Source organism: Rattus norvegicus, chromosome 6 (assembly GCF_021556685.1).
Source record: "Rattus norvegicus strain SHRSP/BbbUtx chromosome 6, alternate assembly SHRSP_T2T, whole genome shotgun sequence".
NCBI classification, from domain to species: Eukaryota; Metazoa; Chordata; class Mammalia; order Rodentia; family Muridae; genus Rattus; species Rattus norvegicus.
In genome coordinates this window covers 9,964,057-9,979,088 of record NC_141539.1, presented here as the reverse complement: position 1 = coordinate 9,979,088, position 15,032 = coordinate 9,964,057, and the positions used below count along the sequence as shown (strand labels likewise).

Sequence of the window (15,032 nt, the reverse complement as noted above, 5' to 3'; positions counted from 1 at the left end):
TAGTGCTAGTTTACAGCATACAGTGTGCATTTAATTGTTTTTGTAGCAGCCTTCCATAAGCTGTATATTCAGGAATATACACACAAGGAAACATTGAAATCACTCTCATCACATTGTCTCTATTTAATGGCATGACCAGCAGAGAACCCAGGGGCTGCCCTTGGTCTGTCCTACTGGTGAGGATTAGTGCAGTAACAAATTGCACTTGGTGACAGACCTGTCACCTTAGAAAGCACAAGCTGAATAGCCAGCTGAATCAGGTAACTCCAATCCTTGTTTTATTTCTCCGTAGGTTCTCTTCAATTCAGTCAAGTTTACAATCTTGAGGATGATTCAGAATGACTTGTATAGGGCTATTTGCCTTGAGAAACAAGAATAGTCACAGAGTGTTTCACTAAAGTAGTTTTAAAAATTCTTTTCTATTAAAAAGATTTTGAGCAAATAACATAAAATCAAATATTAACCTTGACATTCCTGTTCTTCAAGATCTGAACAGTAACGGCTGAGGAAAAGCATTTTATAAACATCCACCAGGATCAGGCCACGTCAAGACTGTGTTTCTGTGTTGATAGATTGTTACACAAACTCTGCCTTTCTGCTTTTGTTTTGTGCTTTTTAAAAAACGTTATTTATGTTGATCTGAAGCAGCTGTCCTGGTGGGAACTTGGGCAAAGTACTTATTTCCCAGTGTCTGCATTAGTATTCTGATCTTTAAAATATGCTAATAAGAGAAATCATTCATATGCAAAGGAGCTTATTACACTCCTATCACTTAAAGCAACATCTGCTGTATGCTGGTTTCTCATGATAATAACTATTATTAATATGGTATTGTCATTATCATCTTCTGAATGGATTTTAAAGCTCTAAGAATATCTGATAGCTGGGAGAATGTATGCTACCTCTTCTTGTGCAGTGCCTTGAATAATAACAATTTGCCAAGTATTTTGTTGAAGGGTTATTTTTGTTGATTTTCAGACAGAGTCTCACTGTTTAGTTCTGCTTGTTCTGGAACTCATGCTATAGACTAGGTTGAGCCCGTAGAGATCCACCTGCCTCTGCCACCCAATTAAAGGTATGTGCAACTATCACTGGCTAAATGGTTCATTATTTTCACATTTCGTGGGAATTTTATTCCAGTAGATGAACCTAGGATAAATGATAAATGAAAAGCAACTCCATCAGTTTTAAACACTTCTATTCACAAAGATATGACATTATCTATGTCTATTGTTTTAATGTTTAGAAGTATATAATATGGTAAGTCCCAAGCCTGGAGAATTTGGGCAATTCAACAAGCTGATAACTGTTTAAACACACTTTTTCAATTGATTTGTGAATAAACCTAACATGTATGGCCTAAGAGAGCAAAAGGACCTAAGACCAGAAGTTATTAAGTTCTGGATAAAAAGGACTTGAGACCAGCAGTTAATAAATTCTGGATAAAAGAAGCTACGTGGCGTAGGCACTGCAGGAGCTCAAGCCTTAAGCTTAGTTATGAGACAAGTACACATGCACTTTGTTTGCAGGAAGTGTTGACATTTGGGGAATTGGAAAAAAAGCCTCAAGGGACATCTCTTCATCACAGTTCCTTTATTCTGTTATAAATTTCACCATTAACAGATTCCTCAACTCCTGTTCCATTCCTGGCTAAATGTCATCAAGCCGATCTGCGAAAGTAAATAAATGAAGTTTAAACCATCTACAAAAACATTTGAACTCCTGCATTTTGATATTGATTGTACCCATTTATGACAGATCAGGATAAATACCTCTGATGTAAATATTTCTCAATGGGAAAAGCATACAGTTTTAAAATATATTCTACCTTTCAAGTACATAATTATATTCACAACACAGTAAAAAAATCACAAGTTTAACAAATATATTGCTCAAAGAATTTTTCAAAATAGCTCTCCTCAAATCTATTCTAGCTCAACTTAGAAACATAGAAATATGCACAATAAATAAGTCAGTTTTAAATGAAACTAAAAACTTGGACTGTGATTTTATTTTAAGATTAAAAGAAAGTTCATTTCCAAGAAATGCTTATCACATAATAGGGTAGCTAGCAGATATAAAACTGAGTATGGAAGGGCTAACATGCCGTTCAGTAAACTTGGATACATCTGTTGTTCATTTATTAAAAATGTTATATTTATTTCCATTTGTGCTATTCGAATGCATCTTATAGAACAGCTATAGTGAACCTGTCCTAATTCTATATGTCCTAATGCTATAGTTGCTACAAGTATAGGAAGCTTTATTAACATGTAAACCGACATTTCATAAACAGGGAGGGCTATGATCGCAGTGCAAAGATTATTTGATTGAATAAGTTTTGCTGCATGAGAAGACCACTGGAATAGCTATAAAATTTACTTTCTAAATGCATGGAGAACAGAAGTTTGACTGGTCTTGGTTTCTATCTTCAGAGTTCTCATTCTTATGTTGCCTTCCATTGATGTTGTCTGATTTTATAATATCTAACTAATCCTCAATATTTGGGAAATGTATTGTGATACATTTTTTCTTGAAGTAAAAGGGGAAAAAACAGAATTAAACAGCTATTTCCTCGAGTTTTTCTTTACCCTTTGTATCTTTTTAGGGGAAAAGGAGTATGGCAGTGCTTAGAACCTGTGCCTCCATAGTAACCTTCAATCACTGGCCTATTTGCTAAGAAAGCACAATTTTTAGGAATGTGACCAAAAATGTGTTCTTTCAAGATGATTCTTTCTGTTCCAGTCTTCCAAAACTGCCTGGGCTTAAAAGCTATGGAGAAGCTGGCCTTGATATCCCAGATACCCGTAGCATTACCCAAGAATATTTCTGTGTGTGTGTGTGTGTGTGTGTGTGTGTGTGTGTGTGTGTGTGTGTGTGAGAGAGAGAGAGAGAGAGAGAGAGAGAGAGAGAAAGAGAGAGAGAGAAATATTTCACAATGACTGTGAAATACTTCTTTACTTGGATTTCAATACACTATAAAAGAGAGTGATAATTTGTTTAATTGCCATGAACTTAATTATCATCTAAGTTTTAGCTCCTAGATTTAGTGCATTTATTCCATTTAACAACTTGTTTTGGAAAAATATTGGGATTGCTTCTTTAGTTAAAGTTGTCTTTAGGTCAGAATCTTCTGGGTGAACACCTTACCTTCCTCTTAGGAAGGGATCCTGCAGAGTGATGAGCCCAGTCAATGCAATGACTGCTAGAAAGAAAATCCTTCTCTCGGTTAATGTGGGTTGATGGGGGAACGCTGTGGAAATGCCTCCAAGGTTCACTACCAGCACTGGTTCCTACCTGATGTTCCATGGAGCTATACTAGGCCTCCCTAGAAGGCCATCGTTAGGGACAATGTACACTATCTAGAAACATCTAGAAGCATCTCATCTGTGGATTTACTAGTTTGGTTTCTTCCTTAAAATCATTTTCACAAAATCATGTGAGAAAACTGATAGTGTTGCTCCACAGTGAAAGAATCTGGTTTTGCATGCCTTCCCTGTGTGATGTCAACTGGCTTAGTGTTCTAGAATTCCTTTAAATCATTTTGTCATAAAATGGGAGAAGTTACAAATGAATCTTCAAGATATTGTAAGTCATTTAACTACAGTTGTTTGCACTCCATTGCTAAAGCTAAACAATCTGTGTATCGTGGTCTATCTGCATAAAAACCATGTATTATAGACATGCTGTCACACTCTAGGAATGTATTATGCAAAATAGGGGTTGTGATGGCAGTTAATATGTTAGTAAGCTTTCTGTAAAGTTTGAAATGATGGACTACTTTTGAATATTTTCTGTTCCACAAAGCCTCCAAATATGACTATTTTTTCTGGTTAGGAGTCAAGGAATTCTTAAAAGACGTTCATGAACTGCAGAGGCAGCTCAGCAGTTAAAAGTACGTAGTGCTCTTACAGAGGACCTGTCATTCCCCAGTATCCGTATCATACAGCTCACAGCTGCCTGGTACTCCAGTTTCTGGGCATCTGGCACCTGCTTCTCGAGAGCTCGGGCCCCTGCACTTATATGCCACATATCTACACACAGACACACAGATACACATAATTAAAAAAAATTTCAAAAAACAAGATACGTAATCTGGTTATTTTAAAGACCAAAAGAAAGTAGAACTTTAATATGTCAATAAAATTAAAATGGCTAAATAATATTGAGGTTTTAACTGTATTTTATTAGGACATATACCTTTAATTTTGATTGTGTTCAGATTAAAAGGTAAAGTAAAAAATCATTCCATGGATAAACAAAAGCAAGCAATTAAAGTCACTAGCACCTCACCAACAGAAAGACACATTTCCGCAACTTTAGGAAAGCAATCTCTCTCTCTCTCTCTCTCTCTCTCTCTCTCTCTCTCTCTCTCTCTCTCTCTCCTTTCCTGCCTTCTCTCCCTCTCTGTATCTCTATCTCTGTGTCTCTCTGTCTTTGTCTGTCTGTCTGTCTTCCTGCCTGCCTGTCTTTCTCTCATTTCCTATCTCCATTACTGGAATAGAACACAGAGATCTGCCAAGAGGGCCTTCCTCTACAAGCAGCTAGCCTGTATACTCAGTGGAGTGTTATTTCTTACAGCTCTTGGCTGAAACAATGTTACTTCGTAGATTATATAGTTTAAAGAACTGTCAAAGTACTCTATGTAATAAAAAGTTTCTGAACTGATTTACTAGATTAAATTTTTAGAAATAAAATAGTTGGGTTTATATGTGCAGGATCTATTTAAATACATCAAAAACTCATCACCTTGGGCGTTATGTTCGGGATTCATATACGAGATTATTAAAAATGTTTTTATAATTTTGTTATTGTACTAATTGTCATGTCTAGCTATTTTATTTGCTTGCCTATATCTACACTATTTATGAGGTGACTAAACCTATATTTTAAAACGTTTCAATAATTAAATCAAGTCCTTTCACTTAAAGTGAACTTTTATAATTCATAAAATACAGAGTAAAAGTTTGTACTTGCAGGTGTCAGGTGGATTCAGTGTTATTTTATTTTTACATAAATAACCTACTCTATTCTTTTTTATATGTATATATATTCAAACTTCTGGGCATTTATATATAAAATGATTCAGAATTCTTCACATTCTTCACCAATGAATGAGTATTTGTATTGGAAATTTCCTGATTCTAGTTGTGTATTTCACTATTCGTGTACAAATTTCACAGCTTCTTACATCGTTCCCATGTAAACTCAAGGCATATTTATAATTCTGATATTATAATACATAGCCCCCCTCTTACCTTCATGCTCTCTTTCCTTCTCTTTCTTCCTTACCTTCTTCCCACTTTTCTATATTTTTTCATAAGTCTCACATAAACCACATAGACCTTAAACTTGCTATGTACCTAAGAATAACTTTGAATTCCTAGTCCTCTTATTTCTACTTCTGAAAACCGGAAGATTGTATGTACAAACAGACCTGGTTATGTCATACATTTCTAAAGCAAGTTTATATGTACATATATATGTAATCAATAAAGTTTGAAATTTCATTGGTTTCAATAGTTCTATGTATATATCAAGTATCTCGAATCTGTACTTGAGTCAAAGATTAGTTGTGATGAAAAATTATATTAAAATAATTAACAAAAGAGGTATGATTGAGGTAAATAAAATTATAATTTGAGTATTTAAACATTTATTATTTTTCAACCTTATATTCCCAATATATTTTATAACCATTTTGCTCCTTGCTTTCATTGATAAGGAGTTTTAAAAAATTGGTCAATTCTGGTACCTGGTACCTGTCCCCCTTCTATTTAAATAACATTATTCACTTCATTTACATGTCAGTGATATAGTGAAGAGATTACCATCTTCTGAACCATTTAATGGCCACAATGAAACTATTTTCATTCTAGAGATCAGGGCATTAACTCTTGTGGAATTTCAGCAGTCCCACTGTCTGCTTTGAACGTAGTGTACTATGTTGCACTAGGTTTGGAAGCTGGCAGATTAGATTAAGAGCGGGCACTCCACATTTCTGAGACTGTGATGGAAAGCTCGGTCCAATGAGAAACTAAGAAGTAAGGAGCCCACTCAGTTCTTCAGGTGAGTTTAGACCCACATCACACAGAGTAAACAGAGTAAGAGCAACAATGTCAAAATAAAAACAGGAAGCAGAGAACAAGTCGTGAGTAGAAACATTGACAAGGGAAAGGACACCAAGAGTCCACCAAGGATACAGAAAAACTGGAGCTGAAGGAAAGCAGAAAAGTCAGCAAGAAAGATGTGACCAAGATACCAGAATGACAAAAAAGGCAGATGGCTTAATTATCATTATCACAAAATATTGAAAAGGGAAGTAGCAATCCCTCAGAGTTAAAGCACCAGAACTCTAAGAATTGTTGAGTGGTTAAACCCCATTCAATCCTCCCACCCCCAAAACATGCCTGTAATGACTGAAATGAGCTCATATTGTATCAATTCTTATTGCCCTGGTAATAAACCTTCATCAAATATAACTCATGTTTATTGATTTTATATTCGTTGAACTTTATGATCATGATATTTATTTTCATATTGTTATGTGAATAATTGCTAAGGCACAAGTCATTAATTTATGTACATAAAATTGGCAACGCTAATTTTTAAAGTAGTTTGATGGACATTTTTGGATCACTTTTATGCATTACTATCAGCTGGATATTAGATGATGTTTTAAATATGCATTTTTAAACACTAGGTTTTTGTTTGACTTTGTTTTAGGGGTTTTTTGTTTTGTTTTTTCATCCTATAGAAATTAGCTGCTTATGGAAATGAATCAATATAAGTACAGATATAAGGAGAGCAACTAGTCCCACTGTAGAAACAAAGAAAAGAAGTGATACAACTTCCATTAAAGCTAAAGAAACTCTAACCATACATCTCAAAGAGACACCCAAAGCAATGCATACAGGTGTTCAAAGATCAGTTCTCTCAAAGAAACAAAACTGCTCTGGCAGCACATGGCAGCCATTGGTTGACACTTGATTATAAAAAAGAAAACTCTCATTTTATAGGAAAAAAGAAATATCAAAATCAGAATTGGTTCTTCAGAAAGATTATAGATTTTTTTTCTGGCAATTTTGGCCTAGACCAGTGGTTAAAAAAAAGTCAATGCGCAATAGTAAAAGAGAATTGGAATCCATTTGGCATTAATCAGCAGCTATGCCTTCACCTGATGTAAGGAGGGTTCTTACTGCCCAAAAGTCTTTTCAAGCATGTTGGATCACTGTAGCTTTCTAGCATCTAAACAATGAGGTTAATTGTCACATTAGACTAAGTCTTCAACCTCTCACTTACCATATTCATGGAAATTCCCAGAAGTGCTATATTCTTCATCCTGCTCCCCCAAATTTAAATGTGTAGATGAATCAAATGGGCTTCCTTCACATTCCATTAAGGTTTGAGAGCTGTCTAAACTGTATGTCTTAGCTGATTGTTTTCCATTGGAAATCCATTTTCCTTTATGTTCTATATTCAACTACTGTTAAAGTTCAGTTAAAAATAATGAACTGTTTCTTATCTTTCCTTTGTACAAACATACAATACTAATAACAAATATTGTGCATTTTTCTAATCTGCTCTCTCTTCAGTGTCACCTACGCTAGGTGACAGGTAACATCAGTTGTTCAGTGACAATCACAGATAAACTCTAGAAAAGACCCTGCAGTACTGGGACATTGAGCTCTCGGTAACGTCTTCTGCTGTGTAGAGACCGGACCGCTCCGGAGCTGCCTGTTTGCTGCCTCTCATCCATGCTGCACTGCAGAATGCACTACTCTATTTTTTAAGTCGCTCTCCAAGTGACAGCTTGATCACAGCAATCTAAAATGGCTTAAGTGCCTCAGGTTGACATTTTACAATCTTTTATTGCTTTCCATTTTTATCTACATAGAAAAATTGATGATAACTAATATCCAGTTGATCTTTTCATTCTGGTAATAAAATGATAATACAAAGATCTTATTATCCACCCCAGACATCCATCAAAGTATATTTTCCAATAACAATGCTACTCAAAATGTTACTTAGCTCTCCCCAAGTTGAAAGTGAGGTTAAGTACTTGGCTCTAGATTTCCTTTGTCTCAGGACTTGGGTTTTGTGTTGTAAAAAGACTTTGAACTTCCACCTTTGACATTTCATCCACATTAATGTCTTGTGCAATTTCGTTGTTTAGGCACCGTAGATAAATCACTTTGTGTAATAAGACAAAAGGAGTTGAAAGTCAAGCCTACTAAAGTATTTTTTTAACACCAGTGACTTTTATTCTTGTACAAAAACAAGGGGAGCAGGAGAAAGTCACAATAGATGCATAGAAAGGACAGGTGTGAGGTGGAGAAAGGAAGAAGGGGCAGGGAGGAGAGGAGACCAACACAGAGCACAAACAGAAAGAAAACTAAAAACTAGCAGAGCAGAGACCAGAGATTATTAGATTCCCTTCTGAGTTGGGGCAGATAGCTCAGTGAGTGAAATGCTTGCAGACCAAGTATGAGGGACCTGAGCGTGTGTCTCCAGCATGCACAGAATACCTGGGTATTGTAATAAATGCTATGGTCCCTATACCTGGACTTGGATCTTTCCATGTTGGTCACTAAAACTAGTGGGTCTACCCAGTTGCTGAGTTCTAAGTTTAGTGAGAGACTTGGTCTCAAAAAACAAAGGTGAAGAACCATAGAGAAGAGACTTAGCATTAACCTGTGGTTTTAGAAGGACCTGTGCTGACCCTGTATCTGCCTCTGTCTCTGTCTGTCTCCCTCCCTCCCTTCATATCTCTCTCTCTCTCTCTCTCTCTCTCTCTCTCTCTCTCTCTCTCTCACACACACACACACACACACACACACACACACACATTCCATTACTCTAGTGGCTTCATGTCTTCCTGTAGGCGAGAGCATTCTGTAGTTATGTCACTAATATGGAAAAACAAAAACTATTAAAATACCAAGCAAAAACCAAACAAACAAAAAGCAAAAATACCTCATTAAGTAATTCCTATATCTACTATAAAATAAAAGTAGTTGCCACTATGACCATTAGAACTTACCAGTGGGTCATGAGTGCAAATTTGGCTTCCAATTTTTCAAATATTTTCAACCTTCAAAGATTATTGCAGTAAACATTTCTAAGGTGCTTAAAAATGATAAGTATCAAATAAGCAATATTTCACCACAGAGGCAATTGTTTCAGAAAAGATGATCATATAATCAGTTTGACTATATTGTGCAGAATCACTAGACCTCCAGTTTGAAACCAGGCTTGTTTGCTAACTCTAAAAGTTTCAAAGAGACTAGGCTCTGTGACTTTGCAATGAAGTAGGAAACAGAATGAGAGCAAAATTTTGTACAGACCTTAAAAACAATGTGTTTGAGAAATTGTTACATGGAACAGAAGCCTCCATTTACATTTTTAGAGCATTGAACTTAAATAATAGTACATACCAGTCAAGAAACTGCCTAATACTCATATTGTCATAACATTATTTTATAGCCAGTGACTGAGGCTTCAGCTAAAAACACTTTGTTTTGACAATATTTTAATCATTATTTAGTCCATGTTAGTATATCATTATGATGGCTTTTGTCAAGTGGTCTACAGCTTTTTCAATTAATTCATATATTTTCCATCTTTATGTTAAATGTATATGAATTCATAGTTCTTTCCCATCGAACTGTATTAAATTATCTTTACTTACCCAGAAATTATTTTCACTAAAAGGTGGTAGCTAGGCTTTTTGTGTGTGTGTGTGTGTGTGGCAATGTATTACAAAATTAGTGAGTCAGGGTGTGGTTTGCCCTGGAAATGCCCCTTCCCTGCCTCAGGCATTTATTCGTTCCCATTTGGTGGCAATATGTGAGGCAATTCTGCTAGGTTCAGTCTTGGTGGAGGATATGTCACTGAGGGCTCGTTTGGAGAGCTTCCTCCTACTTCCGATTCACTCTGCATATGAAGATGTGAGGTTCTAGAGTCCTGCCTCTTCCCCCATGAGAGCAGCAAAGCCTGCTCAGGCCTCCCTGGCACAATAGACTCTGGAGCCACAAGGCCAAACATATCCTACTCTCTGTAAGCTGTTTATGGTGCAGGTGCTTATCACAACGGAAAAGTGACCATTACACTCAGTAGCAGAGGACAGAGGGTATCAACAGATGCTCGTGTTTTCCTTTCAGCCTGTGAATTTCAAACTAACCACATTCTAACTCTAAATTTCAGGTAGCAAATATATTTTCATACTGATATCAGCAAAAGTAGGGCAGTGAACTCTGATGGGTCTTGGACACTTTTCCTTTACCATCCCAAAGATTGAAACACTAAAATGACAGCCACAAGAAATGTGTGACAAAGTTGGGTCTTGGGATTTCTGTTCTTTATCAGAGGAAAACCTGTCTGCCTGTTCATCTAGACTTGTAATGTGGGAATGGGAGAGGAAGAAACACAGCACGTGTCTCTTACCGGAAAGGGTTGAGTACACCCAGACGTGCCCTCCTCTCTACTTTCCAGGTCTCAATGTCCAAGTCTAGCGTGAGGAGGATGGAGGTGGGGTGCTGTAGAGACTGCAGACCAGTTTTACGTAAATGAACTGAAAGCAATCTCCTATGACTTCTACGTAAGCTGAACAATTTAGAGTACGCGTCCTCACTGTGTGGAAATGTGTTGTTGCTATACGCCGTTTATTGCCTGTGGTAGCTTTTTTAAAATCTATCAGTTGAAATGCTTCATATTAATATTTCAGGACAGTGATGCTATGCGGAAGTGTCAGAGAGACTTAGGGCTCACAAACTTCTACAAATTGTTCTTTGAAGTTGAACTAAGATGCTAATATTTCTAATTAATTTTTGGTTGACTACAATGTGCAGGGCAGATGAAAACAGGTGAATGTTATTAGATATGTAAATTCCTAACTAGACTCAAACCTGACTTAGGTTTATGAAACTCACTACATCTGCCCACGGCTTTCCACATAAAACAGAGGCGAAAGAAAATGGAAATGTTGTCTGGTCATTTATGTTTCTTCCAGTCACTACAGTCAAGCTATTCTATTTCCAGTCCTGTGTGAAGTATGCACTGAAAGTTTGTAATCCATTACATTAATGAAGTATTCAGGAGAAACTTATATTACCTTTAAAAGGAAAAATTCACTAACCAGTGAAAATTTATGAAGACTTAAGTCTAAGAAGACTGACATATATTCAATATATGTTCTAAGTAATTGTAGCAAAAAATAAATAAATAAAAGAATCACATTTGAATTGGTGAATTCCATTAATTGTCAAAGTGTGCATTTTCATTTTATAAATTTAAAAATTAACGTTTCATTTCTGTTCTTAGTACAAATAAAATAAAAAGACTACCTAAAGTAGACCTCTAGAAATGAGTATTTTTCCCACAAGAATCTTCTACAGTTGAGCAGGAATGAGTAGAGTCTACCCTCAGGTTAAGGTACAAATCCACCTTTCAAGAGAGTGCCCTGAGCTGTCACTTTGCCTGTCTGCACTTCTCAGCACACAGAACTCGGGCCTACAGAAGCAGGTCTATCAAACCTATAAAATCGCTTTTCAGCAAGGTGTCAATGATTGGACAGGAGGAGATGCATACTTGAAATTGCATTTGGGTTAAAGCTCAGAGAGATAATTCTTAGGAATTATTTTGTTTATGATAATGTCTTAGTGCTTGACACAGTTGGATGTGGTTTATGATTTAGTAGTTATTCAATGATTTTATCAGACTCACCTTTTTTAGCTTAAATATTACCATACATGAGGACAAATATGTATCGCTTGTGTAGAAGTTCAAGAATATGCAGTAAAAGGAATTTTAGTAGAGAGGTTATTCTGCTTTTACAATTTTTTCCCTCAGAGAATGAGTTGTTGCCTTATGGAAACACAGCCACAAATTTCAGGAGCCACACCAATGCACGGGCAGCTTTCTTCCAGGGCCAGAGACCAGAATCTTACTATGGCGAGGAAAGATTAGAGGTTTGTTAATATCATTTTATTATGTAGCTAATGAATTTGTGGTCACTGGAAGAGCTTCCTTTATGTGGTCAGCAAAACCTGGAAAAGAAAGATCTAAAGATTCACAGAAAGAATTGTAATCGATTTTCTTATTACTTAATGCTGGGGCTCAAAATAAAAGCACAGTCCTTGTATCTTATAGATCTTCGTCAAAATCCAAAGAAAATTCAGTCCATGCATCTTTCTCACTCACCATTTAGCATGCATATCACTTATTTGAATGGTTTTAGTTATTTTTGTAGATATATGATCAGGATGTAAAAACTCATCATGTAAAATTTCTTATTAATTAATAATGAACTCTCCTGGTTCATGTTTTTCCAAGAGCATATGATAAGGAACAACACACTATGTCTACATAAATCTTTGAGTTTAGAAGGTTGGTTAACAATTCCCAAAATAAGATAAATTAGACATCTCTTTTATATATTTGAATTAAGGGATAGAAACAGAAGGAAATAAGGCCCATGGTGTGTTTTTTTCTATTTAATTATGAAGAAAACTATTGGACCTCAAGATCTGTTCAAATGCCTTCTGCTTCAAAATATATGCCACGACTTTTCCAAACAGGAGGAGGAACTTCAGTGGGAAACCCTTTGGCTGGTTAAATATAAAATGAATTTTTACATCCCAGATGATGGACTGCTTCAAGGTGAGACATGAGATTTATAAATGCGTTTCTCTTACTCTCTCTCTCTTCCTTGACTAGCTTACATTGCAATGGAGGGAGAACAGTTTAAAAATTTTGAATAGGCACTTACTGGAATTACAGTTAATCCTGATACAATCTAGATGGGGAAGAATAGATGAGAAATGAATATTTATCCTTCAAGGTAATAGCTGCAGACATCCAATAAAATTACAGTCCACCCTTCTGGGGACAGACACATGCAAATTTGGCCACTCCATATCATTATTCTTTATATACTTCTAAAACCCAGATTTATTCTTGTGAAATTGTACCATAAAAAACAAGAGAACGTTTAAAAATATGGCCAATTCAAACAGAGCTACATGGTGACAAATCTAAGTGACATAAGAAGCAGTTAACTGTCAAAGATGCTTGGCTTAGACCGGTTGCATCATTCTCCCCATCTGTGAAAGAACAGACTAGTATCTTCACCAAAAGTTAAAAGTGCTCCGTCACAATGGGGTACGGTGCAAGCTCAGCTAGGCTCAGACATCTTAGACTTCCAAAATCTAATATCCCACAAAGGCTCACAGAATTCTTTACAACTGCAGCAGTCAAATGGGAAAAAATTAAAATCATTCTTTTCTTATTCTAGTATGTTTGTACATTTCTCCTTTGATTTTGATTTTTCTGGGGCACTAAATGTTTACAGCCAGACGTTGGTGGATTCCACACCTTGTCTTTATAGAAGGAGAAAAGAAAAAAACTGCATGGATCTTTAGAAAGTAGAATGGCTGTAGTGTAGCCATCCCACGGAACAACCAGGCCTATGCCTCTCTTAGGAGCTAGCAATGCTCTCTTTATGCAAGTTCACACTACATTCCTGATCTTCTCTTTTGTATGGTTGCTTCACGTGAAAGCAGATATAAAGAGTTTCTGGTGTGGATAACACAGTGGTTATTTTTAAAGAACTACATAGGTTTCATGGACATATATATATATATATATATATATATATATATATATATATATATATATGTACACTTTGGGTTTTTTGTTTTATTATTTAATGCCTTTGGGGAACATGGAAAATATAAACCTAGATTCTGTGTCCATATAGCTAAGTTTGTCATGTGTCGTCAACCGCATCAGAAAAGTGGTTACAAACAGCCAAGGACCAGCAGCTACACAACTCCTTCTACAGAATGCTTTGCTGGTGAGGATCTCTCTAAGGGTTCTCATTTTGAACAACACAACAAACACCCTCTTGGTACAATTAAGCTGTTTATTCAATTTTCTTGTAGTAACCTATAATGGTCACTAGAGGGAACTCTAACAGAACAATAAACTGTGAAGTTTTTCTTTTTAAACTAATAAACTTAATTGAGCTTGAATTAATTGAATGTGATTAAATGCAATACGCTAGAAAGAGTTATTTTTTCTATTTTCTAAGCTACTGCTATATCCATCACAATATGAAAATGTAGAATTGTCACAAAAGTCACTGGTTGTTCTACTTACATACGTCTTTCTAAAAATAAATCTAAATGGTTTCAAAATTTGGGTTTCTTCCTCTCCTGATTTGTGCATGCGTGTGTGCATGTGTGCATGCGTGCATGCGTGTGTGTGTGTCAATAAGTACAGTAAAACCTCATTCACTTTCATTTATTTGAATTCAATGATAATATTAAAATTTATTGGGCAGAATATTGAATCTTCCCTTGGTATGAAGACATAATCGAGGAGGTAACCTATGAATAAAGAAGACTTTGAAAGATCAAGCTAGGGTGACAAATAATTTCAAGGATTCAGGAGAAGTTAATGCAGAACTTTCAGGAAATAGAGATCTCATTATGGAAGGACCTTTCATCTCCATTCACTGAAATAAACTAAGCCTATCCCTTCACAAGCTCCCACAGCTTATATTAATTTGAGGTTTTAAATTAAATAAAATAATTAAAAGTGTTCAACTTTTAAAATTCTACAATTCAATGTTTTCTCTGATTTTTTTTTCTCTCAGATTGGTGAGGTGTTACTGTAGCACCCTGTTGATGGTTTCTTAAATCAGGAAAGCATTATCTGTCTGTAAAGGAGCATGTGTCCTTACTGTTCTCATGGCTGTTTGCTGAGGGCCGCAGACTTTGGGCATTGAAGGGTTGTGGACTGCTGAATGACAGCAAAATATCCCACACATTACTTTAGAGCAGAAGAGATGGGAGGACCACAAAGATGACTGTTAAAGGAGAAGCCCATGGAGGAAGTAGGAGCAAGTGTGAATAGATATTCCCTGTGTATGTTATCTTAGCTAACACATGTAGACATTTGTTTTTGCAAGGGTGTCATGTATGACCCATTAAAACATCAGAAAATATAACAAGAGAAAAATTCAT

At 36.0% G+C, this 15,032-nt stretch overlaps 1 protein-coding gene and 1 long non-coding RNA gene across 46 annotated transcripts in view; one reads left to right on the top strand and one right to left on the bottom strand.

Moving 5' to 3' along the window:
* The window catches only part of Nrxn1 (neurexin 1), a 1,143,874-nt gene that overhangs the window by 579,556 nt on the left and 549,286 nt on the right, over positions 1-15,032 (bottom strand). For 30 of the 45 annotated variants that reach the window (NM_021767.4, NM_001434104.1, NM_001434105.1 and 27 more), the window contains 1 exon segment: positions 12,773-12,799. In NM_021767.4, coding sequence (NP_068535.3) covers positions 12,773-12,799 — 27 coding nt within the window. 45 annotated transcript variants of the gene reach the window in all.
* Positions 3,537-14,033, top strand: LOC120093188 (uncharacterized). The gene is made up of 4 exons (XR_015622657.1): positions 3,537-3,588; positions 11,854-11,972; positions 12,510-12,663; positions 13,763-14,033. It is a non-coding gene; the product is annotated as an uncharacterized LOC120093188 (long non-coding RNA).